The following is a 26,112-nucleotide window of genomic DNA, read 5'->3' as shown; positions in this document are numbered from 1 at the left end:
GCGGAGAGCGGGCAGGAAGGCTGGGGGAAGCCCCGCGGGCGCGGCGGCGCGGCGGGCTCGGCTCCGAGCGACCAGGGATGCGGCCACACTACCCGGGTAAACTCCCATGGCTCGGGCTTTCTCCCAGACTCATTTTCCACCCCCATTGTTAAGTTTTATTTGGGTCGCCTGTGTCAATTTAGAATGAGATAAATTAAAAACAAATGAAAGTAAAATAAATTGAAATAAAATAAAGGAACAGCTCTTGCCAAAAATATTTGTCAAGCAAGCGGCAAGCCGTGAGCGCCTGGACGTGGGAGGCTTCTCTGGGCCCACTGTGGGGCCTCCACTCACCGGCCTGGCCTCTGTCCAACGCCAGCCAACAAGCCGAGTGGATCTGGGTGTTCACTCTCCCTTTCCTCCACTCTTCCTTCCTATGCAGCCTACCATTTTGGATTTCAGCTCTGTGTTTGTGTTGGGCTGCGGCCCAGATCCCGCAGCCTGGTTTCAAGGCCTGAATGAGGAAGAGTGTTTGTGGAACTGTGAGATTTTAAAATTTTGTTTTGTTATGTTTTGTGAGTGTGTGTGACCGAGCATGTGGGCTCATGGATGTGTTTACTTGGGAGCAAATGTGAATCTGTGTGTTTATAAGCCAATGTGTGAACGTACATTGGTATATATCAATGTGTCTATGAGTGAGTGTGAATGTGTGTTTGCTTCTGAGTGTGTGTGAATACGAATGCATGTTTTGTGGGCACGGAGCTGAGATTATGTGAATGCCTGATTGTTTATTTATGAACATATAAATTTGAGAACATGTGTGTGACAGTGTATGTATTCATATATGTCAGCCTGTAAATAAGGTGTGTGACTGTGTGCATTCATGTATGTCTATGTGTAAGGAGTGTAAAGGGAATGCATGTTGTGCAATATTGGGGTTCACTAGTTGGCAGCTCTCCAGAGCTGGAGGCACCAGGAAAAAGAGCAAATCCAGCACAGAAATGGGCCCACAGCAGAAGTCAGAGCAGAGGGGCTCTGGGACACCTCCCCATCCTTAACCCTGACCCCCTCCCAGCCTTAGGGAGATACAGAAAATAAGGCATCTGTTTGTTTTTAATTGCATTTTATTTTTCCATCCTTTACATACACATAGATTGTAAAGAGGGGCACAGGGTGGGAGTGGGGAGCTGGCAGGAGCACGGAGCAGTGGGCAGGTGCTGGGGGGACACCCTAATCACTGGGGGAACACCCTAGTCACTGGGTCCTTGGGGGGCTCCCTAAGGCCCCTTTGGTGTGCTACTGGGAAGACAGAGGCTCAGGAGGGTGGGGAACCACAGGCACTAGTCCAGACCCACAGTTCACAAAGAAAGCATCAAAGGGGGCTTACAAAACAGCAAGATTTTACAAAGACCTTACAGTAGCAACATAGAAAAGGGGAGGCAAATTCCAGAAAGCTACAGAACAAGGTAGATAATGTCCTTCCCATATTGTACAAAAACAAACCCGACAGGCTTTCCTATAGGTAGTATTTTTTTTCAGTGTTGAGAAACCAAAATTTCACCTTTCTCTCTCCTTAAAAAACTTATAACTGCTTTCATTTAAATAGTGAATAGTGTTGTGGTTTTTTTCCTTATTTGAGTTTCCTGGTTCAGTTCCCAGAGCCGGGCTTCTCCCTCTCTCCCTTTCTCATCTCTCTCTTCCTCTGACTTTCTCTGTCTCTCACTCTTCCTCTTCCTCCTCTGCTTCAGCTTTGTCCTGGCCGGTGTTCCCGGGGCCTGCGGTCTTGTTCTCCTTTTTCCACTTCATGCGCCTGTTCTGAAACCAAATCTTGATCTGTCTTTCCGTGAGGCAGAGCGCGTGCGCGATCTCGATGCGCCGCCGCCGCGTCAGGTATCGGTTGTAGTGAAATTCCTTCTCCAGCTCCAGGGTCTGGTAGCGGGTATAGGTCTGGCGGCCTCGCTTGCGGTCGGTTCCTGTGTATGGTATTTGGAGGAGAAAAATCAGTGAGTGGGGAAATTGCCAAGACAGTGCCCACCTCCCTCTTAGACCCTGTGTGTGAAGTCAGCAGACAGAAGCAGCCCATTTTCTCACTAAAGGACGTTCTCGCTTTCCATACCTCAGCCCATGCTCCATGTTGCCCATTCCCCTAAATGTGTAGAACATTCTACAGGGCTCCAGAGGAAAATATTTCTATTTTCCATCCAAGAAGTTGTTTTCAGCCTGGAGCTTCTGAACCCAAGAGAATCTAACATGCTGGTTCTTGAAGATTCTGCTCCTAACAGGTATATGTACGAAGAGGGGAGTTTAATTCTCCTTTCACTCTCTGAGATCAGGGACCCTAAGCCTCGCTTTTTGGATGCTGATTCTGATGGTCTTGGAGGTAGAGGGCAGTGGGAACCATGCAAGTGGCCCTAGAGTGGGGCTCCAGGCCTGGTCTAGGAGTGTTTCCCAAGAAGAAAAGGAGACAAAGGGGTCTAGCAGGCCCAATCTCCCCACCATCTTCTTGTGGAATGAGGTGATAATTTGCAGATTTCCTTGGAAAATGGAGTCAGTCTGAGAGCAGCTGCCCTCCCTATGATTCTTTCCCAGTGATTGGCTGAGGCTCTGCCAGGGCCAGGCTGTCCTGTCTTCCTGCTTGCCCAGACAACCCAGCTGGCCAAAGTGACCTTTGGGCCTTCAGGAAGGCGCTTGGGGAGAGGAGAGACAGCAGCCTGAGTTAGGGCAGAACATGGAGTATCTGGGTGGTGGGGGCTGAGGGCAGAGGGGAACTTCCCAGGTTAGGCCCAGAACTTGAAGAGACTTGGGAGAGGTGCTGATGTCAGCCCTCCTGGGAAGGAGATGCAGGAGGAGGGGCCAGGGTCCCTTGTTTCAAGTCAGATAAAAGCCAAGCTGAAATGTTTACGAGCAGAAAAATTGGAGCTTTGATAAATCAACTGGAAAGGCAGCTGAATTATGGAGTAGGTAATAGGGACTGTGACCACCAATACAGACAGTGTGAGAGCTGAGTTTCTCCTGGCCCCCCACCTTCCCTAGTGCCTCCTGGGCCTTCTGGACCTTGAGGCTAGCCCCCAAGTTCATCTGCCTTGGGACAACATTAAAAAGGATGTCTGGGCCAAGCTTGGCAGGAGACCCTTGGAATCCCTGGCTTCTTGGGGTTCCTGCAGCAGCTAGCTGGGTGGCCTACTCTCTTTAAATCTTGATTTGGCTCCATGGAGTCCTATCTCCTCCCCCAACAGGAGATTCACCTTTCTAGAGTGACACCTCCAAACTTGTTGGCCAGTTCTCCAGGGGTGCATAGAGCCCTGGGAAGGGCACCTAAGGAAGCCAGCTGTACTACCAGGAGGCCTCTGACCCTTTCTCTAGTTCATCGCCCCCCCAAGTTCACTGGGGGGTCAGGAGCCTCATCTCTCTTAGCCTCAGCTCCCTCCCTGCACCTGCCTCTCTGGCTCTGTCTCCCTGGCTGGGTCCTCATCTCCTCCCCCCAGGCCTCTAGAGCCCACCTCTAATTGTCCTATTGGGAATAATGGGGGAGCGGGGTTGGCTGAGAAGGAAGGGGGAGGGGAGACTGTTTAGCGCTATGGCCCCCTCCCCCATACCTTATCGGAGTAGGGGCTGAGGGACACACCCAGAACTTAGATCCCTGGCGGAGAAGGGGGGAGAGAAGGGGGAGAACCTAATGGCTATTCTCTGCAACCCCCAGCCTTCCTCCGCAAGACAAACGGCCTCGTCTCCAGCCCGTGCCGGCGCTGCTGATAAATATTTAAAGCTAAAAGGCCGGAGGAAGGGTGGGGGGCGGTATGGGGGCTCGGAGCGGCGTCAGCGAAGAGAGATCCGCCGGGAAGCAGAGCAAGCCTGTGAGCACCGAGCAAATACAGGGGTGGGGGAAGCGCTCTGGGTCAGAGCCAAGGGGGTGCCGTGTCCCCAGGGCACACCCCAGGCCGGGAGCACTCTGGACGCGGAAAGGGTTGCCCGGCCGGGAAGGGGGCGCCTTTCAGGGAATGTGCCCTGCCGTTGGGGCTCGGGACAGTTTGGTACGCGGCGTTACCTGAGCTTCGCATCCAGGGGTAGATCCGGAAGTTACTCTCGGCCGCCAAGTCCGAGTCCCTCTGCTCCTTGGCGCCTGCCGCCTTGGCGGAGTCGCCGGGACACACCCCGGAGAGGTTCTGCTCAAAGGGCGCGCAGTGCATGTTGAAGGAACTCGGCTCGAGCCCGTAGCCGGCCGCGTAGACGCCGGCAGCGCTCTGGCCCGCCATGCCCCCCCCGCCGGGGTACAAGCCCTGCATCGAGGCGGCGAAGGAAGCGCCCGAACCCGCTCCATAGCCCGGGCGCTGGGGGTTGGAAGCAAACGCACAAGAAGTTTGTTCGGGAAAGGCTCCGGTAGCGAAAACCGAACTTGCGGCTGGATATTTAGAAAATAAAGCATTCGCATAATACAATGAACTCATAATTTGGCCGGATGATTTGTAGGCAGGGACGTTTTAGTGTCGGTTTTACGAGATTCCTTGATATATTACAGAATTAGAGTCCAGATTTACACCAAAAAGGACCCCCTTTTTCCTCTCCAGACCACGTGACCCCCGCCCACGTGACGTCCCCTCCGCCAATGGCCCGGCAGCCTCCCCACGGCTCCCGGTAATGTGGAAAAAATTGTGTGGCGTTGGATTTATAAAATATGATCAATAATGAATGGGAAAGCCGAGCCCTGTGGATTGGGGCTGGGGGCTCAAGGGCCGCTGCCGACCCCCGCGGGCTGGAGGCAGCTTGCAGACGAGATTTGGGGAGGAAGGGATTGAGTGGAAGGGAAAATAAATAACCTCCCAGCGATCCGTGTTGTCACCCTCCACCCGTCCTCTCCAGCCGGTTACCGACAGAGCGAGAGGCAAACGCAGGAATCGAATACACGCAACTGGGCTGGTTGGTGGGTGGTGAGTGGGGGCAGATCAGTCTTTATTAAGCCAGACCAATTCAGCAGGGTCTTTGGGTGAAGTTGGTCGAGTTCTCCTAAGGCAAGGAGCGAGGTAAACCTGGCTCACGGCTCTCTCGGTGCCCCAGATATATGAGCAGAGATGGAGCGAGGCTTCATAGATGCTCCTAAGGCACAGGATCCAGCCTGCGGGCGTTGTACGCTGCAGTTTCTGGTGGCTAAAAAAAAGGTTTGAAAGTAAAACACACACACACACACAAACAAAAATGAGGGGTGTTTGCTTGAGTGGATGGGGTGGAGTGGGGTGGGATGGGGGAAGAAAGGAAAGGTGGAGGGCGGCCGGGTCACGCTGCTCTCCCGGTTCCTGGATGCCTCAGTGGAGCGTGGCTACCAGAGAAGCAGAGGCAGGAAGGAAGAAAGGCGACAAGCCTAGGCCTTGGAGCTGAGCGAAGGTGGCCAGGTCCCAGAGAGGGAGAGGTGGGGAAAAGGATCTCCCTTCTCCTCCTATTTCCCCCACCAGACTTCCAGAAAAATAAAAATCTAAAATAGCTCAGCAGTCCTGCGCTCCACCTTTATCCCCCACCCCACACACATAGAAGGACACACATCAACACAAAGAGGGAGGTGGTAGGGGATACAGCCAGCAGCCCAGACGCATCTCTCCAGCGTGGCCTGGGCGCCCGGGTCTCCGGGGCCGGGCAGCCTCGGAACGCAAGGGGAGGGGGTTTCTCCTGGTTCCCCTCCCTCGTTTTTCTCTCCTCCAATCACGCGCAGCCGCCTCCCTCACCCCCTGCGCCCCTGGGCCAAGGGACTCGCACCACCTGCCTCCAGCCCCCGCCCCTCCTCTCCGCGGCCTAGCCTCGGCAGGCGCTGGAGCCGGGTGACAGGCTCCCCCCGGCTCTGCAAGGCGCCCAGGAGCAAATGAGGAGCGCGGGCCGGGGCAGTCTCGGGTTCTCGCTTGTAAACTTTATTGTAACTCTTCCGCCCTTTTCAGGCGCAGACAACAGAACAAAGTATAGAGGAACAACAAAATATATAATTAGCCCTCCCTCCCCCCCATAAAGCAATTCACGGATACAGGATACATTCTCTTCACAGTAAACCTAAGAACACTTTTAACAATTGGCCACAGCGCGCATGCTAACTAAAGCAACCTCTTTTGAGAAACACTTAAGACGAAATTGTCAAACCAAAGGGGGTGGGGTGGGGGAGGAAAAGAGAGAAGCAAGAGAGAAAGCCAGCCAGCTAGGGAGGGCAGCGGGGAGAGAGGGGTTGGGAGGGGAAATGAGGACGCGGCCAGAGAGAGAGAGAGAGAGAGAAGAGAGAGAAGAGAGAGAGGGAGACAGAAAGAATTACGGCGTGAATAGGCAGTTTCATGTTGTTGGGAGAACTTAGCAGAAATCGGTACCTCGGTCATTACAAAGAAGCACGTTCAAAGGAAAAAAAGACCATTGCACAAGGAGGCTTTTTACACGGGGCGGGGCGGGGCGCGGGGGAGGGGGCTCAGCCGGCCTCGGCCGCTCACCCTCGCAGGGCGAGGGAGTCCTTGCTTAAAATCCTTTTCTTTTCCCCCGGCCCCCAAGAGAAGGGAAGGAGATCCACGGTAGCTCACACACAGAAGCTATTACGAGATACTACCACTAGCGGGGACTGGCGCGGCGGGGACGCTGCGGCGGGAGGCTCGGCTCCTGGCTCCGCTCGCGGGGCCGGAGCTCGCTCGGGCGAGGGCGGGCGGCGGCGGCGCGGTCGGGGACCGGCGGACGTGCGGGAGGCCGCGGCCCTGGCAGTCCCAGCTGGAGCCTACTTCTTGTCACCCTTCTGCGCATCACCCTCCTCCGCCGCCTCCGGGGCCCGCTCCAGCTTCTGTTTCTCCAGCTCCTCCTGCTCGCATTTGCTGCTGGGGAACTTGTCTTTGTTGTTTTCTTTTTTCCACTTCATCCTCCGGTTCTGGAACCAGATTTTGACCTGTCTCTCTGTCAGTCCCAGCGCATGCGATACCTCGATTCGCCGCTTGCGAGTCAGATAGGGATTAAATAGGAACTCCTTCTCCAGCTCCAAGGTCTGGTAGCGGCTGTAGGTCTGTCGGCCTCGCCTGCGTCCGGCGGCTGCTGGGAATGGGGGAAAGGGCGAGACAGAGGGGAGGGGAGGGGAGAGGAGGTGGGGGAGGGGACAGAGACGGAGAAGGTTGGAAGATTCGTGAACGAGCCTAGGAGACCAGTATAATAAGGGCAAGGGACCTTCTACCCCATGCGGGGGCGGGGGGCGCGGGGAGGCCGTGGTCAGCGGGGGGGCGGGGGGCGAGGGGGAATCAGACGCCAGTGAGTCAAAGGAGCCAGAAAGGGGAGCCCCCTCCCCTAGTAACCAGCACCAGAGCTGGATGGAGGGTGGTTCAAATCTATTAAAAGTGCCATAAACTGGAAGGATGTGAAAGAGGGGGAAAAATAAGAATAAAAAAGCCGGGTGGGGACGAATGGACCCACCTTGAAAAGCCCCCAGAGCCTCTGCCCCAGAAGAAAAGTTTCTTCAGGGTAATTAAACTATAAAGCAATTGAGAAGTGCAAAAGTTGAGCGCCCCCACTCCCACCACCCTCTCTCCACTACCCCCCATAAAACAGTAAAAGAAAAAAAAGGAGGGGAAGGAGAAGAAAAGTAAGGCAGGGTGAGGGGTTTATGGATTCAGGAAATGTCGCTTAGCGACCCCCCTTCAAGGGAAACAAAAAAAGAAAGAAACCCAAAAAAAGAAAGAAACGAAGGAAGGAAGGAAGAAAAGGAAGAAGCGGGAGGCGACCGGAACGGAGCCCGCAAGTCTTCCAGTAGCCACAGGGAATGCGCCCGGGCCTGCCGAGGCCCCCAGCCCGGCCTTGGGCCCTCCTGGCCCGCCCTGCCCCGCCGGTCCCGCCGCGAGCTCACCTTGAGGGCGCATCCAGGGGAACAGCTGTGTGGGCGACGGGCTCTGCTCCGAGCCCTCAGCCTCCTCGCCCAGGCCGCTGGCGGCTGCGAGCTTGCAGTCTGCGTACTGCACCAGGTCTGGATCCTGCGCACCGAACAGGCTCTGGCGCTGCAGCGGGTCGTAGCCGTAGAAGTTGCCCGGGTCCCCGTGGCACGCCACGGCGCACGGGTTCTGCTGGTAGGGAGCCGTGGACAGCGACGATGGCCCGTGGTAGAATTCCTGGATTTGCGACGGGTGCTGGAAGCTGCCGCCGCTGCTGGGACCGTACACCACGGTGGGTCGGCCGCCCAGGTCCTGGGCGAAGCCGCAGTCATAATAATTGGGGCGCAGGGACTCCCCGGTTTTGTATTTGGAGAACAGTGAGTTGACGAAATAAGAGCTCATTTTATTGAATTTTGAGGCGGCGGCGGCGGCGGCGGAGGCTGTAGTTGGGGGCTGTTGGGGAGGGGGTGGGGAGGGGGAAAGGGAGGGAGAGAGAGAAAAAAAACGCGGATTCGCCGGCTCCTAGTCACCCTCGCCAGGAAAGGAGAGGGAAAGGGAGGAGGAGGAAAAAAAAAAAAAAAAGAAAAGAAAGAAAAGGCAAAGAAGATCTCGAAGCCGCCACACTTTTTGTGATTTCCAGGAATAGAAAAGGACAGAGAAGCCTCCAAAAGTCTAAGCTTGCATGGCAGCCGCGGCTCGCTCGCCCTCCCCCCACCCCCCACCCCCCAAACAAAAATATACCGCCACTTAAAGAGGTCCTCGCTTTACATTTCGAAGAAGGGATGCCAGTTCATAAACAGTTTTCGGTGATTTACTTCCCTGCAAATGAGTTGTTTCATATTTTGCACTGTCTTTTCATGATCATTTGCATCCATTAGAGACCCCGCATCCTATTGGCTTCTTCGTACTCCTCCCGGACAGAACGCAGAGCGAGGGTGCGAGCGAGCGAGAGCGAGCGAGAGAGAGAGCGAGAGCGAGAGAGCGCCAGGGAGTGAGGAGAGAGCGAGGAAAAAAAAAAGAGGAGGGGAAGAAAAAAAACACCCAGGGAGAGAGAGGGGGAGAGGGGGAGAGACAGAGGGGGAGAGGGAGAGGGGGTGAGAGAGAATGAATACGGATTAAATCTGTTTAACTACCTACATTAATGAGATATCTCTCGCCTCACAACAAATCAAATACCTTCGCAGACCACCCCCAAAGACTGATGTGGGGGAGTCATGGAAAAAAACCACGCGCACACACACATACACAACGCGCCAGGCGTAGGCACGCTGTTAATTTCGCGATTTTAACGAGGCAATTGGAGTCTTTCTAAATGTCAGGGTCGCTTCGGAAAAATGTAAAAGAACACGGTTTAATTGCGCCGAGTTTTAAAAGGTCCTATAAATGTAATTGGTATTTTAATACAAGTTATCAAATCATACAGCTTCCTCTCCTAAACATATTTTCAAACAAACGAGGTAGTCATATTTAAAGCTTTAATGATCAATTTCCTTATTATTGATAAAGGTTTAACTGTCGTGTGGAGGGAATTGGCTGGGTAGCCGGCCCCCCAAAAAAACGGCTGTAAACTCTTTAACAAACTATAAAACGCAATAAAGCCGGAGTCTGTTGTTGTTTATGCCGCAGCGCATAAAAGCTGTTAGCATTTTACGAGTTCTTTCCTCTACAGCTATAAAACTGCAGCTTCGATCGCCCCCGCCGCCCGACTGCAGCACGGTGGGGGTGACGAAGCCGAAATGAGAACGATTATGGGTGGTTTTTTTTTTTTTTTTCGGCGCAAACGGTGACTTTTCCCGAGATTTTTGCCTCCTTCAGCCTTGGCAGGCACCTGCCTCAACCCCCTCTCTCGAGCCCCCGAAAGGTCCCCCCTCTGCCCTGACCTGGCCAGTCACACAACTTTCTTTCATTAAACAAATAAGCAAGGATTTTCTGTGGAGCAGGGGTCTGGGAGAGCTTGAAGAGGGATGGGCAAGGGGAGAAGAAACTTTCTGGTTAATGGGCGGCGGTGAAGCACCGAGCAAAGTTCGCTGGCGGCGCAGATTCTGTGGTTCTGCACAATCTAGGCTTGCTGGCAGGAGTGCTGAAACCGGGGCTCCTGAACCCACCTCGGTTCAGTCAGTGCTTTCCGGGCAGACTTTGCATGAGGGGAGAAGGGGTCTGAGGCTATCAAAGGGATGACATGCCATGGGGCGGCCCTGCACCTGCACTCAGGTCTTGGGACCCAGTAAACAAGCCTAGTTAGCTCCCAATCTTCCCTGACCCCCCCCCACCTTCTGTGGCGCCCCAGGGTGACAGGGCACTCTCAACCCCAGACACGCATCAAAAGGAGGGAAGGGCAATGGAGGCTCCTGCTGGGCGCCCAGGCCCTGGCACCTGGCCTTGGTACCTGCTGTTCTATGCTCTGGGCTGCCCTGGGCAGTAGCTTCAAGGTACATGTTTGGAGGGGGACATCTCCTATTTGTCCTCAGTGTCCCCAACATCCTTAGAGCCACTGTCACTACCTAACCTGACTTTAGGGTGGAGGAGATTCAGATAGAGCTGAGTACCCCATTTTATCTCCTCTCCCCTTGGAGAGCCTCTAGTTAAACTCAGCTCTCCCTGAAGACCTGGGGACCAGAGGCCTAAAACACAGAATGCTGGAGCAAGCTGATAGGGGCACATGCTATGCCCACCACCTTCCCTGCCTGCTGGGCCTAATGATGGTGATGGCCAGGCTTTAGAAGGTCCCATTCTTGGGTCAGAACCAATGGCCTCCTGAAGCAGCCCCATAGGCAAAGGAAAGGAAAGGAAGAAGAGAGAGAAAGAAAATTTCTAGCAAAATACAAATACATTCGATCCATTGTTTATTCAGGAGAGAGTGGTTTGCTTTTGGAGGGGGACTTTTTGGGGACCCCCTACACCCCAAACTTTATAAAAATGAATTTATCACCTTTTCCAAGGGAAAGTTACCAGTGGGGTCACATCTGCAATAGTGAATCCAGAGAATGGGAGAGGGGCTAAAAGGGGGAGAGAAGGACAGACAGACAGACAGGCAGAAAGGAAAAAAAAAGAAGTAGAAAGAACCAGGGTTTTGACTTTTCAGCGCGTGGCTAAGGGGGCCGTGAGGCAAAGGAAGGCAGACTTAAATTGTTGCCGAAGCAAACATTTTTATCAAGTGCCGGGGATTTTATGGTCATGATCTGAGGACTCACCAGCGAGGTAGAAATTCAATGGCTTGTTCTAAATCATCCCTACACCGTGCCAGAAATTCCTGATGGAAGGAAAATGTTTCTATTATAAGAAAAAACAAGAAAGAGTGAGAAGATAATTTATAAACACCCAACGGAGCGCAGATTTATTAGAGAAACTCAAGTTGAGGGGAAACTCCGCTTGCCTCTTTGCTCTGGGTCCTGGGGGGTAGGGGGAGGCTGTGGCCAGGGTAGTTTTGAGGGGGGTGGAGTATCTATTGCCGGCGCGGGTTTGTCCGGATGGGAGGCAGGGATCTGGCGGGGCCTGGAGGAAACAGAGATTTGGAATCCAAGGGGCTGTGGACAGCCGGAGCGCAGACCTCAGAAGGAAAGTGTCCCGCATTCAGGCCTCCAGCTTCTAAATTAGGAAAGACCTGTGCCCCCAGGTTTGCCTGGGGCCAGGGCCCGGGCGCGGGAGCCGCAGCTCTCACCTGGAAGCCGAGGCCGCTCAGAGAACCGAGCTCCTGCTCCCCGACGCCGCGCCCGCGCTCACACCGACCCGGAAAACGCGCGTTCTTTTGGCGGCCCAACTTGGGGCGCTCGGAGCATCCCGAGGAGATATCCGAGCCTTCCCGCCCCCCGCCGCCCTGGGGAGCCCGGGCCCCTAGCCTGGGTCACCCGGCGCGCGCCCAGCCCCGACCGTACAAAGGCTCTGGAGCCTGCGCCCGTGCGGAGCCGCCCCTCCCGCTTTGGGCAACTCCGAATTTCCAAGAAACCGTGGCTCCATTCCCTGCAAATTGGGAGCCCCCCGGCTGGCTCACCCAGTTCCCTCTCGGGCCGGAGTGGGCAGCCCCCTCGGGGCAGCTTCTTCTCCATCGGACCTCATTTTGCCGGTTCGCCCCTCTCACCTGACCCGCTCACCCGAATCCGAGGACATTCCTTTCGCCCCCCTCCACGAAAAATCTCATTGTTCTGAATCAATTCTCCTTTTTTATTTGGACCCATTATTCCTATCATTACTATTATTCCCCGTTTTCACGCATTTGTTGCCCTAGCGAGTACAGCAACTGGGTGAAAAGCACTGATTCCTCCTCGTGGGGGAAATTCAGAAAATTGACCATTTGCGGAGAGGGGGGAACACCACTATATCTGAAATCTATAAAATGAGCGGGGGAAGGCCATAACGAACCCTATTTTTTTTATTACGTGCAAATTATTCATGACTTTTGGTAGCGCTCAGTTCATAGATTCAGGGCCGACCAAGGTGCGGCGTGGAGACGCGGACGTCCGCAGCCGCCGCACCGGGGATTTTTCACGTGGAGCAAGGGTGCCATCTAGCGGCCGCTCCGCCAAAAAGCGTCGCCGCCGCCGGCTCGGCCAGGTTCTCCAAGAGCCAGCCAGCCGCGGAGGCGACCAGCGAGAGAAACTTACATTATTAGCAGAAAAGGGGGAGGGATGGGACAGTGGACCAGAGGAAAGGCATCGGAATCAGGAAACGGTTCATGAAATTGTGCAAATAAGCTAATAAAAAAAACATGGAGGGGGGAGGAAAAAAAGAAGCTATAAACTTTCTTTTTCTACTTACACACCCCCACCAGCCCCTAATTTCTAGCGGAGACCCCCAAGCTGTGCACCCGTTTATGGCCCGTAAAAGGGAGAACCGAGCACTTTTCAAACTCCGAGAAAAAACAATTGGGCTTTTTGTGGGGGGAGAGGAGGCCTGAGAGGATGGGATGAGACTGTAAAAGGATCAAGGGTCTGCCCGCGCCCAGACGTCTGGCCCCGCCGGACCTGTGTGTGTGTGTGTGTGTGTGTGTGTGTGTGTGTGTGTGTGTGTGTGTGTGTGTGTGTATGTGCGCGCGCAGGGGGCTTCTCATTTATGGTGCCTGATTCTGGAGGGGGTGTGAAGAACAAAGAGTCCGAATTGCGAATTGCGATCTCTGAAGCATTTGCGACAACAAAGTGTTCTTCCCTCCCCCCTTCCCTCGTCTCCCCTCTTTGCCCCCTGGGGCCCGGAAGCCCCAAGCCCGAGTTCTGGGCCGGTGAAGGTGGGGGCTGCGAGCCGGGCCCACCCATTCCCCCCGCCAGGCTCGGAGCCCAGGCCCAGCTGCGGCTCTCTCAGCTCCGGAAAGTTTCCCCTCACTGTTTGCTTTGCTGCTGTTTAGTTTCTTAACCTTCAGAAATTTATACGCTATAAACTTTTATAGCGGTCATATTCTTTTATTGCTGCGCACACGGCATTGAATTCCTCTCCCGGCTTCTCTCTGCCTCGCACTCTCCCGGTCTCTCTCTCTGACTCTCTCTCTCTTTTATGACAACCGATTTCCCCATCTCCGGCTTCGGGAGCCTCCGCATCTTCGCCTTTGTTTGTCTTTAAAGAAGCAACCCGGGGCTCGGGATCCAGACGCGGCTGCCGGAGGCCCCTCCGCGCGCCTGGCCCCCTACCCCGCTGCACCGCGTCGGCTTCCAGCCTCACTTTCGCGCTTCCTTTTGGCAGAAGTCGGCCTTCTTCGTTCGCTCCCAGCGCCGGCGGGGCCCCAGGAGCCCAAGATGGGGAGAGAGCCTAGTCTACACCAGCTGTAACGCCAGATTCATTTCGAATGCCCAGTGGAATCCTCCTTGCGAGTGCTTGTCCTGCCTGCCTTGCCCGGAGCTTCGCTTCCGCCAGCCTCCTGCAATCTCTCCGACACTTTCGTACCCCCTTTCGTTCGAGGGGGGTAGGCTCTTCTCACTTGCCGGCTCCCCTCACTAGGCCACGCTTTGCTCCCATGACTACCCCAGCCCGCAGGATGTCCCCGGGCTTCTGTGTCGCCAGGGTGGGTCTGGTGAGAGGCTTGGGCGGGGGACCGGCTCCAAGTGGGATCCTAACGCCTGCATGAGAAAGGCGGGCTGCTGGGAACCGCGGTGTTCACAGGAGCCTCTGCTGGGACACCAGAGGACAGAAAGGTGCCTCCCGAACCGGAGTTTAATTCTGGGGTCCTTTTGGGAGTAGAATTGTTTTCTCTCCTGAGACATTTCTGAGCCACACTCAATGCCCTTTCTGGCCATTGGGAGCTACTTCCCCAGGCCTCAGCCTCTACCAAACCCAGCCCGCCTCAGACCAAGGCAGCTAGCCTGTGGCTTAAATTGGTACCTCAAACCTCAGGTGGAGGCTGGGAACCCTAAGGGACTCACTGCTTTTGAGCGGAAGAAAGGACAGCCCAGCCTGCCTGAGGCCTCTGTCTACACCCAGACACCCTGCTGCCGAGAAGAGCAGAGGGAAGTTGCTGCTCCTTTGCACGGCATTGAAAAGTGGCCAAACCAAGGTGACATTCTCAATGGCTGAGAGAGGAACTGCTCCCAGGAGTTTCAGGGACACTTGACTTCCCTCCTGCTCTTACATAGGTGGGGAGGTCTCCAGTGCAACTTTGGGAGAAGACCCCATTGCTCCCCAAGACCCAGTCCCCTCTCCAAACCACCCATATTTCCTTTCCTCCCTCCCTCCTCCAGCCATCCAGTTCTCCTGTTGGGAGACTCTTGCTCTCTTTAAGCAGTGGCCTTGGGCCTAGTGTCGGGGACCAGCTCTCAGCTCCACCAAGGCAGGGAGCTCTGCAGAGGCACCTTGCTCTGCAGGGTCAAAGGAGCAACCTCTTGGGCACAGCAGTCTCTTTTTCCAGTCCTCGATCCTGGCAACTGGGATCTCTATTTATGGTCAGGCTGGGAGAGCTAACACAGAATAAGACACAAGGAGAGGTTTATTTTCTAGATATATATTTTTTGTTCTTTTTCTTTTTTCTTCCAAAACAAACAATTAGAGCTCTAGGCCCCTCACCCTCCCCACTCCCACCCACAACCCTCCCATATAAGCGACAACTGAAAACAGGCGAGACAATCACCCCCAAAGAAATCACAAAACACAAGCACAATTTCACGACAGCCACCGACAAAGCAAAAAACTTCTACTGGGATGCTCCCTTGCAGGATCAGGAGAAGCAGGAGCAAGAAGGAATTGAAGGGGACTGAGAGCTGGGGGAGTAGGGAGGAGGAAGGGAAGCAGAGAGTAAGCTTCTGCTTGATGCTTAGGTGCGATTCAGTTTCTTTCCTTTGCATGCGGGACTGCTGCCCCAGAAGCCTGCGATCAACGCACCAGTCGCGCAGATCGCCACCCAGGCCGGCGTAGCGGGAGGCAAAGCCCGGCGCTGGGGCCGTCTCCTCTGGCGCAGGGTTGGTGGCCGCCTAGCCCAGGGCTCCTCCGCGTGTGAAGCGGGCAGGATAGGGAGGAACAGCGCTGAGCTCGGCGCGCTGGGGCCATGGCTCCTCCCTGTCCCGGATAACTTACCCCGAAGGGTGCTCAGGAATCGATTCACAATAAATTCTCAGTCGGGCTCTACTGACCTGGCCTTCCTGCCTACAGTGGCGGGGTCCACCTAGGGGGGAAGTGGGTGGAGGGGATTTTCTACAAGGGGCAGCTTGGCTCGCTGGTGCAAGGTGGATTTGGCCGAACAGAGGGTTGATTTCAGAACTAGGAAGGATGCGGAAGACTGCAGGGCCGGCGGAGAGCAAGAGAAACCAGAGTCTGTCAAGTGGGGCACAGATGAACAGGAGGACAACATTGTCAAGGCTCTATGACCCACAGTTTGACCTCCTTTTGTTGGAAGGAGAGGAAAGCATCATGCAGAATTAAATATTTCCTGCAACAAAATGTGGGGGGGTGGAGTGGGGGAAGCTCCACCTGGAGTACCTTTGCAAAACCACTTGCTGTCTTTTCTTGCCCTTTCTAGCCCACCAGCTTGGGAGCTAGGTTTGCCCCATCTACCTGACGCTCCATGGCCTAGATATAGTTGGTGACTCCATGGGGAAGGTATTGCAATGCTTGGGGCTGCAGCATCTCATTCAGGAGTCTGTCTCTGTCTCTACACATCTTCTCAGTGTGCATATTTGCATCAGTAGAACCCGGGCTTTGCCCAATGGTCTGAGGACTGTTCTGCCAGATTTGATATTTGACAGTCTGCATTTGAGGTGTCACTTCACTTGACTGAATGGTGGCTGTGAGCTTTCCCCGTTATTGCTGTGGGCTCCAGGCTGTATGTTTGAGAGTGTCTGCTGGGCTGTGTGCAGTCAGAGTGTCCCTGGGCAACTTTTGGATAGGTGCAGGGAGGGAACAGGCAAGCTGGAAGGGGCTGGGGCTTCCCATAAAAATTACAAGGGATGCTAGGAGCTTGACTAGGGTCTCTCCTTCCTGTGGCCCATCACCTTCTTAGGAACCAACTACTTCTACCTTCTAAATCAACAAAACTTTCTCCTGATGCCCAGGGAGAAGAGAGAGACAGGTAAGGGCAAAGGAAAGGAGAGAGGCTCTAGGTGCAGGAAAAGGACTTGGAAGATAAAGATGCCCTTCCCCATTCACTTGAATACATCCCAGACAGCACTGGCTTTGTAGCCATCACATAAATAAGAGATGGGGAAGAGCTGGGGAGGGCTGAGGGTAATCTTTACTCTTTGCCCTGTTCCTTATTCATTTTCTTCATTTTCATCCGCCGGTTCTGAAACCAGATTTTGACTTGTCTCTCACTCAGATTGAGGAGTCTGGCCACTTCATGCCTACGGTCCCTGGTGAGGTACATATTGAACAGAAACTCCTTCTCTAGCTCCAGCGTCTGGTATTTGGTGTAGGGACAGCGCTTTTTCCGGGAAGAGCGAGCGTGCAGCCAGTTGGCCGAGGGGTTGGCTGAAAGAGAAGCAGGGATAGAATCAAAGAAAGGAAGGTGGGGGTGAAGGGCCCCAGACCAAGAGGGTGCACCCCTGGTCTCCACTCCCCATCTTGCATTGGAGAGGAGGCACCTAGGCCTTCAAGCGCCCAGAAAGGGTCCCAGAGATGGGCCAGCAGTTACTAGAGACATCCCCAGGTGAGAGGTTATTTGGAGAGGATGGAGCCAGAGTGCGCCCATGCTTCCTTAGAACTTCCAAAGCTTTGCCTATTTCAAGTTCTCTCTCAATTTTTCTCAACTTGGGTCCAAACTTCTTAGGACCCAGGTCAGAGCCCAGAATGGCTGAAGCCCCACTACTAGTGCCACCAGACTGTCTAGGGGTGGTGGACCTGAAGGGTGCTGGCTCTAGGTCTAGAAGGTGAGAGAAGGGGTGGGGTGGGGGAGGAGGGATTTCTGTTCGGCCACAGCCAAGAGACCTCTCAGGCCTTCAGTCCATGGAGTACACCCTGCCTTGATCATAAGCTTGCATCTCTAGGCCACATGGCAGCAGGCATGTGTGTCTGTGGAGAAACCTCCCCCTCTGCCACCACCACACACCACAAGTACAGGTCTGCACTTAGAGCCACAAACATTCAGCACACTCCAATTCACACGCAATGCAATTGCAACCATTTATCAACTCCAGCCTATGGACAGGGGAGCGCCAGGGCTCACAGATAACTTATGGTTGCAATAGTCTCTCCTTTTCTGCTCCTGCTCAGCTTATAGTTTGGTTAACACAAGTACAGGGAAATTGTAGAGCAAAATTGCTCCAGTCCCAAGGTGGGGAGCCAGAGATGATGTGAGGGTAACAGAAAGCCCTTCACAGTATACCTAGCCTCCTTACCTGGCCCTATGTGTTTGGAGTGGGAGGTAGAGAAAGGGGCAATTGAGTGGAAGAGGAGCAAAAAGAGAAAATAAGCTTCTCCTCTCCTTAGCATCTCACCCCCTACCCTGGAATGCCCGGAAAGTTGCCAAATGAAGCCAAGCCAATTAAAAATAACAGCTACCCGCTACTAGCTTCCTTCTCCCCAAATGAAAAGCTCTGGATATTTAAAATAAAAAAATTCGGTCCATTCTACACTAAGTACCCTGTCTTACCAATTTGCACTGCTATTTCCTTAATGTGATTGCCTGGGATGGGACCCACAGCCGCATTAAATATGAAAGAGGAAAAAAAACTGTTAATAATTGATCCCAGCCAAATGGCCGCCTTGCAATAATGAGCTTTCCAGGCAGGGTTTGGGGGTTTGGGATGGGGAAGTCTGTTTGGGGGTGCCAGGGGGGGTTTGGGAAGAGCCGTGTTTCCCAAATGCCAGTTCTTCTGATTAAACCTGGCAGGTTGAAGGTGGTGGGACCCAGTAGGGACCAGAGAGGAATGGGACAGCTCTTTACTCTCAAGCAAGCAAGGATGTCCCAGAGGGCCCTTGGCCACTCTGTTGGTGGGAAAGGGAAGGAGGGCAGAAAAGCTAAAAAATCAGACTCCCTACTTCCCCAAAAGAGCCAGGGGTGAGGACTTGACCCGCCAGCCTTCGAGGTTATTGTTTGGGGCTAAGAGCCCCCTAACCCATTTGCCTTTCTCAATCTTAAAAACAAAAAATACAAGAACCCCCTCCTCTCACCGGGTAGCACCTCCTAGAAATTAACCAGACTTGGGGTACTGGCAGGAGTGCTTTTGGAGAGTAGAAGGTGAAGAGAAACTACCCAGGAAGGGCAAAGTTCTCCGCCTATCCGCAACCCTTTCTTCCCCTCCCTCCGCTCCCCTGGGTCCCTTCAGGATGCCCGAAATTCGGAAGCGATTCCCAGACTCCCCGCGAGGCGGACAGCGGCGGCCGAGGCTTAGGAGCCCGGCGGAGAGCAGCGGGAGGGAGGAGGTGGCCCGCAGAAAAGGAAGCGGCGGCCCAGGCAAGGATGCGGAGGAAGAGAGGGGGCCACCGGAGGGAAGGCTCCCGGGAGGGGCCGGCGCATCCGGGGAGGGGGCTCAGTCACCGCGTCCTGGGCTTCCCCCGCCCCTCCCGGCGCCGGCTGCGGACCCTGCAAGGCTACTGCGGGAGATTTGCTAGGAACAATCCTCCGCCAAGCTGTTGCATCGCAAATAAAATCCTAATGAGCCTCCTCCCCCTTCCCCTTGGCCGGCTTTTACGGTCTGCGCGTGGCGCGGGGAGCTCTGCCAGCCGCGCGGTCCCGGAGCCCGGTGCGCTCCGGCCCTCGCCCGCGCCGGCTCTCGGCCTCGCTGGCCGCCAGCCCAGGCCCCCGCTAGCTCCTCTCCCGGCGGTCGCCGGTCTTTAGCCCGGCTTTCAGCTGCGGCCTCCGGGAGAGAGGGGGAAGGGAGGGCCAGAGAGCAGCGAGTTGGTCCCTAAACCCCAGTTCCCCTGCAGAACTTGAAGTAGTGGGGGCAGCGCTCCCCCAGCGGCCTCAGTCTCCCCTTCGAGGACACCCAGGTTTTACCTTCCCTCCTTCCTCTTTCCTCCTTCCACCCCCTGCTCGCTCTCCGGCTACCGCCGTGTTTTCCCTTCACATTGTCCGCAGTTTATTGCCTCTCCCCTCCCCTCCCCCTCGCCTGGCCTTCGGCCTGGGTATTTCCTCACTTTTTATAACTTACTTTGATCCGGCCTCTCTTTGTCCTCGCTTCCTTCGCAAATTTTATTGTCCCCGTAGCCGGGTCTTTGATTAGACAGGACGGCCTCCCTGCCCGCCGAAGTTTCCAAACTGTACTCGGGCGTGCCCTGTTTGAGCAGCTCCCCAGGCGCGCCCAGCAGCGGCTCCGCCTTCACCGCCGCCTGGCCCTGCCCCGGGGCAGCTTCGCCGCGCGGCGCGGGCTCCAGCCAGGTGCGGAGGTACCTGCTCTCCGCCGGCGGGACGCCCTGGGGCTGGATGTAGGGGTGGTAGACGGACGGCAGGCTTCCCGACGCGTGAGGGCTCAGCGGCGCCCAGGAGGCGCCGAACACCGGCGCTTTGGGCTGGAAGCTGCACGAGGGGAACTCCAGGTGCTCCGCGTGGCCCGGCTGCCGCGGGCTCGCGTACTGGCCAGAAGGAAACTTGGCTGGAGGCGCGTCCTCACTCTCGTGACTTATGATCGAGTCGACATAATAGCTGCTAAGCGTCCCAGAAATGGACATTCTCAGACATTATCCGGGCGCTCGCAGGGGGAAGGGAAGCACTCGCGCGGCGGCGCCCAAGCAGGGAGAGGTGGCACCCGGACCGGTGTGAGGGCTTTCGGACGCGACCCCCCCAGCCCCCCACCCTCCCACCCCCACCCCCTGCTCAACTTCTCAGCCAACAAAGTACAGTGGAGCAGCCCGGCTCAGCGCTCCTTGCAAAATGATTGGTCAAAGTTTTTCCGACTGCCTGATAAAGCGTCAGCTCCGACATAAATCAATCGGGCGAGGGGGCTGCGCTCTCGCTGTCATCCGTCCGCACCGCATTCCATATCGAGGATGGATTGTTTTATGCTGATGCAATGTGCTATCACGTCAGGGCTCCGGCGGCCACGTAACCTCAGCCCGAGCTGCCGGCCGCCCGCCGCCCCCCTCCCCGCCCGCTGCAGGAAGGGGGGGAGTTCTCGACATGGGGCGGCGGGGGCGGAGGAGAGGCGGAGGGAAGCAGCGGGCTGCCTCGGGAGGGACGGGAGGGACGCAAGCTGCGGAGCCCTCTCCCCAGGCGGGTCGGGGAGGGAGGGAGGGACAGCCAGGGCAGAGGGAGGGAGAGAGCCCCAGCCCAGGGAGCAGCCCGAGAGGCCCGACAGCATAATTAAAGAGGAGGTGGTCCTGCACACACACCTCCACCTCCACCCCGCAGGCACTCATTTCCTCTCCTCTGTCCCCTTGACAGAAGATGTTTATTAAACAACAGCAGCAGCAATCCACAGGAGGTGAAGTAGAAGGGATGGGGCAGAAGTTGGGGATTTTAGGACGTTTTTCGATTTGGAGGGGACTCTCTGTGCACTGTTTGTGGAGATTTAGGTTTCTGGGTGCTACCCCTGACCCCTCAGTAGCTGAGGGAGAAGAAGAAAGGGGAATAAAATGGGATGAATGTCCAAGAATCACTGTCTGTTCTGAAATTAGAACCTGCCTGAGGTTAAAGGGATTCATCAGGCCCTGGAAACTTGAGCCTCTGAAATAGTTTAATACAAAGCCCCTTTAAAAATGTCTACGGGCCTTTCTCTGGCCCTGGCCAGGGGGATGGATGGAGGGGCGAAGGGAACCACCATTTCTCCTTCTCTCCACTCAGTAACCACCCAGGTCCTTAAAATTGCCCAGATAAGGGAGTTGAACATGAAAAAGGGTAAGGGCACTTCCCTGGGGTGTCACCAGAGCAGAGCCTTGGGAAAAGATCCCCAACCAGCATGGGAAGGAGTCCCAAATTATCTCCCCTTCCACCCAGAGAAGAAGGAGCCAAGGCCGAGTTTTCCACTCGCCTGTGCTGCTCCTCTCACCCTGGATTGCTGCTCTGGATGACTTCTGAATACGGGCATAGGGCACCAGTATGGACAGCGAGCCCCTGGGGTCAGTCTCTCACCCACTCGATGCCTTCCTTCTTGCAGATCCCTCATTGAAGCTTCCAGATAGCCCCTTTTATTGGTATCTACTATGCGGCCCTGCGCTGGGACTCCCCTGGGGCCACTGGCTGGCTTCCTGGCTCCTCTCCCAGCCACGGCTCCTCCGGCTTCTGCCTGGGTGCAGTCGCCTGTCCTGGCTTGGGGCGCTCTCGCGGGGAGGCACGGCCCCCAGACAGACCCAGTTCTCCTCCTCGCTTGGGTTTAGGGGAAGATTGGGGTGGATTTCTTGGCGACTCTCTGACTCTGAGCCATTATAAGGCAGGCTGCCCTCAGCTCCGTCCTTTTAACAAAAGCGGGGCCACTCTATCTTGGGGTTTTATCTTTTTGGCCACACACCCATCCCTCTGCCCTGCAGAAGGCTGCGGATCACCTCCGCACAAGCACAGACACACTCCCGCCCACTTTTCTTTCCAAATGAAGCCATCTCGTGTCATTACGTGTGAAATACGAGGGTGAAGCGCCATATTTCTTCACATTATGGCGATTTCAAAATGATTTTTTAAAGATCAATGTCGGCGCCCAGCTGGCCCTCTCCTTTTCCAACGCTGCTTTCGGAGGGCGACAGCCCAGCAGATCTGCAGATCCGGAACCAAACAGCGTGAAGATCTGCTTTTTCCGTAGGACCCAAGTGGGGAAACAAAAATCCGATGCAAATTCTTCTGAGTAGCGGCTGGACGCCTGGGAAAGTCGAGGGAGCTCCCCGGACTCGCCAGCGAGAAAGCTGGGCGCTGAGCGAATGAATCACAGTTAAGGCAAAGCACCTGTTCTCGATTTGCCAGGCGCAAGGAGTCTGCTGTCAGCTTTACCTGTAATAAATATACTCTTCAGGAAAAAGAAAAACCTCCCCTGACCATAAATAATGGCGTTATGAAGCATGACAGGCTGAGTATATGATTTTCTGTAGTATATAAATTAGGGCCCAAAAGGACATGTGGACTGTGGACTGGGGCTTTTTTATTTATGGAAAGTCACAGCACTGGGCTGTCCTTAAGACCCAAGCTCTACAGGCTCTGGGCTCTGACTATCACCCTCCTGGTTCCCCTTCCCTGGCTTTGCAGCTGCCTCCCTTCAACAAGAGAGGAGTCAAGAGACCCATTTAGTTTAGGGAAGAAGTTAGAAGAAGAACATTTGGGCTCATGACTTGTGCCCAGCAAGGGGGAACTCTCCCAGCAGACAGGCTCAGGTTGTGGGTTGCTGTCTGCCTGGGAAGCCTTCCCTAGTACCTGGTGGCTGCAGGGTGCTGCGTGAGGAGGGGACCCAGGCCTCTTTTTTGAGACCCGAATTTAGCCTTTGCTCACAAAGAAGCTGGAGCATGGAATAATTTCAAAATGCCAAGTTTTGGAGGTTTTGGTCTTCTAGGGAGAAGTGACTCCAGAGGGAAGAGAATGAACTACCCCCTCCCCCAAACTCTGCATCCCAGCTCACTCCTCTCCAGAGGATGTGGATACACCAAGCAATGAGTCCCACCCCAGTCACGCTTTCTAGAAAGCATTCCTGTCCCAAACTGGAGTTCAACTGCAGCCTAGGCAATGATTAAAGGGACAGTTGAGGAGGCTTCCCTTATGTAGGTGCTCTGAAAACATGTGGACCCCCAAAACCTTGTTTTCTCTCCAGACAATGGTACCCATTATGATGAAGGGGCACAAACAGATTTCAACCCCTGGAGCACAGCTTCCAAAGACACTTAACAGAGTGGTCACTTTAGTGGGGGTCACTTTGTTCTGAGAGAGCAAAACTGCTCTACATCCCACCCCTAATCCTAAAAAAAAAGAAGGAAAAACTCTGCCTTCCCTTGGAGCCTCTTACCATACCCTGCACTGGAGCCTCGCCTGAATACAGCTGGGGCCAGTAGCTGGTGGCTTATGGAAGGGCAGGCAGGGAAAAACGGCAGTCCCTGGCCATACTGGGGCCCGGAGCAGCTAAAACTGAGGTTGAGGTTTGAAGAACAGAGACCGACGCTGGCTGGAACAAGACAGTGAGTACTCGTGTTTTGGGGGTGACTTTTGGGAGGGTACTTGGCAATAAAAAGAAAGAGAAAATCTAGAGGGAGGTAAGAAAATGGAAAAGAGAAGAAAAATAAAAACAATAAATGAGAAAGGGGAAAAATACTTTGTTTTTAATTAACAAGCTAAGTTGAATTTTATGCATGCTGTACTTGAATAGATGTTTGTATCCTGTATATTTCAAATCAATATTTCTGTATGAGGAACCCAGTGTGCAAATGCAGTGTGCTCTATACTGTATGTAGAATATGATATGTAATAAATAAATCTGCCCAACTATAATACTAAATGTACTTGGGTGTTTTGGGTGTTCGTATATAAGATCTAATCGTGCATATATAGATGCGTGTATAACCTCTGTGAGTGATGCAGTTTACGATTCTACTCATATGAGATCAATGACCCAAAAGTTTGTGTGTACATTTTAATAACTATCACACACCTATGGAGAAGGCAAAAACTTGGGTATTTGTGTGCTTGAATTATGTCTATAAAATATAATATTAGCTAGTTCGGAAGTCTCACTTGAAAATCTGTCCCTTGACTAGATATTCAAGGAAAATATATATCATATTAACAAACAAAACAAATGCATGTGACTTAAGGCTGGATTCTATTACAATTTCCTTCCAAAACATTTCTCAGGAAGGTGAAGGAAATATCTCAAATTGGCCCAAGAGAGACCAGGAAATTTTATGACTTTTTTGTTTGACCATGAAATCCTTTACTTCGTACCTTACCCAAAACTGCAGGGACAGTGTGCACTGTGTGATGTTTATTTTGTGGTAGTGATGGGCATGGGGTGGAGGCACAGTTACTTTTGCATATGTGCCCCACACAAATGTGAAACAGGCAGACAGAGCTGCGCTGAGTGTTAAAGTCCTTAAAGTCCGCAGGTAACTGTGGCGGCCATGCAAAAGCACTGCTGCGTACAACAAAATTAGGAAAGTCCCCAAATTTATGCCCCCAAGCACCAGAGATATTTCTTCTGACTCAGGATCAGAGTCCAGAACCCCTCTGGGAAAGAGTGAGGCATGAGGACACTTGTTCCAGCGGGGGAGGCACACAAGGTCCCAGAACCCTCACCCTTTGTACAAAACTACCTCCAAAACAGGTGTCACATCGAATCTGCACACTTGTGTTCAAACCTCTGTACTTCCACACTCTCTGAGTGGGGATCTTAATTGTGAAGTAATGAAATCTTCTGCCAAATCTCCCTCCCAGGATGTCAGAGGTGAAAGGAAGGACGGAGAGGTCAGTGGCCCAAGCCGACCTCAGGAATCTTCTTACCAACTCTCTCAGCCATCAAGGATATCCAAGGCAGGCAGTGGGGGTGGCTGACTCCTTGGGAGGGGGTATCCAGGAGGCCAAACGGGGTAGGCGGCAGGCCGGCGGAAGGGAGGCGAGCAGGTAGAAGGTTATTACAGAATTGCTTCCATAAAACCTGTGGCTGTTGTAAAACTCTGCTTTCCAAAGACTTTATTTCCTCCTTTCTCTCTAACATACCCCTTTTTTCTTTTTACAGCACTTTTCCTGGGAGGGGGTGGTCAAGGGAGGCTAGGGATGGAAGACAGTCAGGCTTGTAGTGACTTGGCAGGTTTGTGAGAGGCCCAGGAAGAAGGGAAGTGAGGCTGCAGGGACATGCCAGACCATCTTCACCCAGACACTATCAAGCGACAATGCTCTTAGCCTTTGCTTATCAGGGCAGTGGTTGAAGGCTGCATTTCCCCTGGGCTGGGGGTGGGTCTCCCCAGTGCTTCTCTGCCCTAGCAGAGGCCCCTTGTTGAGAGACCCCCCCTGGCCCTCCAAGCCAGCCTGGCGCCAGAGCCCCATCCGGTTGGGCCTCTTTCCCTGGCCCCTTTGCACATTTCCTCTGCCTCGAGCAGGGGGGAAAGTTTGGGAACAAAAGTTAGCTTATGCTTTGGAACAGTCCCCCTCCTTCCACCACACTTCTGGTTATTCCTTTCCTGGGCACAGAGCCAGCAGCCTTAAGAGGGCTGGGGTCCGAGAGGGTCTCACAGTCTCACCCTGCCCCCCCATCTCTTGTCACTGCATCAGTCTGGGTTGAGTTGCCCAATAGCCTAGGCTCCCGACTAGTCTGTAAGCCAGGCTCCTCTCCCAGGGGGTGGCCCTCAGGACCTATGTGAACCTCCAGCTCAGCCCAAGGGCCAGTGAGAAGCCGTTGGCCACTGGGCAAGAAAGAAGCCAATGGAGAGACTAGAAAAGGAAGGACTTTTTTTTTTTTTACCTACCTCGGTAGGTCCCGTCCCACTACGGGGCCCTAGGCAGGACCCTGAGATCCCAATGTTTCTTTTTCAGAATGGGACCTACTGAGCCCTCTTCGAGGACCCGAAGCTAACTACTGAGGTGGACCCCTGAAGAGTTACAAAAGCCTCAAGAACCCCCTGTGTCTCTGTTGAAACCAAGTATTTGTGAAGTTGAGGAGAACTTCTCTAGAAGGTTCTGAATGTAGACAGGAGCCCAAGACCCTAAGGCAGGAAACTTGAGCTCTGCCATCCTTCAGCTCTGCACAACAGCTCAACAACTGCCAGGAAGGTGCCTTTGGAGACTTGAATGTTCCCCATACGCCTTTCCCTCCAAACACTCACGCTAAAAACATTCCGAAGTGGGAAGACACTTCCCGGATCGCTTCTCCGGAGCATCCTTGCTGCTTCTGGATGAGGGACCTCAAACCTCTTCACCATTTTGCAAAGGTGATACAACACAGTCCTGGTTCCTCCGCTCCCCGCCCCCCACTCCTCCAGCTAAGCGAGGAGCAGTAACTGCAGTGGATCGGGTGGTTCGATGTTGTTGTGTTCAGAA

The 26,112-nt window shown here is 54.2% G+C and overlaps 3 protein-coding genes across 3 annotated transcripts; all 3 read right to left on the bottom strand.

Annotated features, from left to right (window-relative positions):
- Positions 1–1,104: 1,104 nt before the first annotated feature.
- Positions 1,105–4,523, bottom strand: HOXB7 (homeobox B7). Its single transcript, XM_012766042.3, has 2 exons — positions 4,025–4,523; positions 1,105–1,952 (listed from the first exon to the last, which is right to left on the bottom strand). The coding sequence occupies exons 1-2, from the start codon at positions 4,422–4,424 to the stop codon at positions 1,699–1,701; spliced, it is 654 nt and encodes a 217-aa protein (XP_012621496.1). The 5' UTR covers positions 4,425–4,523; the 3' UTR covers positions 1,105–1,698.
- A 1,326-nt stretch (positions 4,524–5,849) lies between these two features.
- On the bottom strand, positions 5,850–8,840 carry HOXB8 (homeobox B8). Its single transcript, XM_012766071.2, has 2 exons — positions 7,814–8,840; positions 5,850–7,011 (listed from the first exon to the last, which is right to left on the bottom strand). The coding sequence occupies exons 1-2, from the start codon at positions 8,235–8,237 to the stop codon at positions 6,704–6,706; spliced, it is 732 nt and encodes a 243-aa protein (XP_012621525.1). The 5' UTR covers positions 8,238–8,840; the 3' UTR covers positions 5,850–6,703.
- Positions 8,841–14,735: 5,895 nt separating this feature from the next.
- On the bottom strand, positions 14,736–19,936 carry HOXB9 (homeobox B9). Its single transcript, XM_012766043.2, has 2 exons — positions 19,331–19,936; positions 14,736–16,709 (listed from the first exon to the last, which is right to left on the bottom strand). Exons 1-2 carry the CDS (start codon positions 19,845–19,847, stop codon positions 16,474–16,476), a joined length of 753 nt encoding a protein of 250 aa, XP_012621497.1. The 5' UTR covers positions 19,848–19,936; the 3' UTR covers positions 14,736–16,473.
- Between the last annotated feature and the right edge of the window lie 6,176 nt (positions 19,937–26,112).

Source organism: Microcebus murinus, chromosome 18 (genome assembly GCF_040939455.1).
Source record: "Microcebus murinus isolate Inina chromosome 18, M.murinus_Inina_mat1.0, whole genome shotgun sequence".
Lineage (NCBI taxonomy): Eukaryota > Metazoa > Chordata > Mammalia > Primates > Cheirogaleidae > Microcebus > Microcebus murinus.
Note: the sequence above shows the minus strand (reverse complement) of the source record. Positions and strands in the feature narration are given on the sequence as shown.

Excerpts from the sequence above, each read along its gene's own strand:
- HOXB7 (XM_012766042.3), bottom strand. The coding sequence starts at position 4,424 with ATGAGTTCATTGTATTATGCGAATGCTTTATTTTCTAAATATCCAGCC. Across the intron at positions 1,953-4,024 it reads CCCCTGGATGCGAAGCTCAG|GAACCGACCGCAAGCGAGGC; the intron begins GTAACGCCGCGT and ends TACCATACACAG.
- HOXB8 (XM_012766071.2), bottom strand. The coding sequence starts at position 8,237 with ATGAGCTCTTATTTCGTCAACTCACTGTTCTCCAAATACAAAACCGGG. Across the intron at positions 7,012-7,813 it reads CCCCTGGATGCGCCCTCAAG|CAGCCGCCGGACGCAGGCGA; the intron begins GTGAGCTCGCGG and ends CCCCATTCCCAG.
- HOXB9 (XM_012766043.2), bottom strand. The coding sequence starts at position 19,847 with ATGTCCATTTCTGGGACGCTTAGCAGCTATTATGTCGACTCGATCATA. Across the intron at positions 16,710-19,330 it reads CAAAGAGAGGCCGGATCAAA|CCAACCCCTCGGCCAACTGG; the intron begins GTAAGTTATAAA and ends CTTCTCTTTCAG.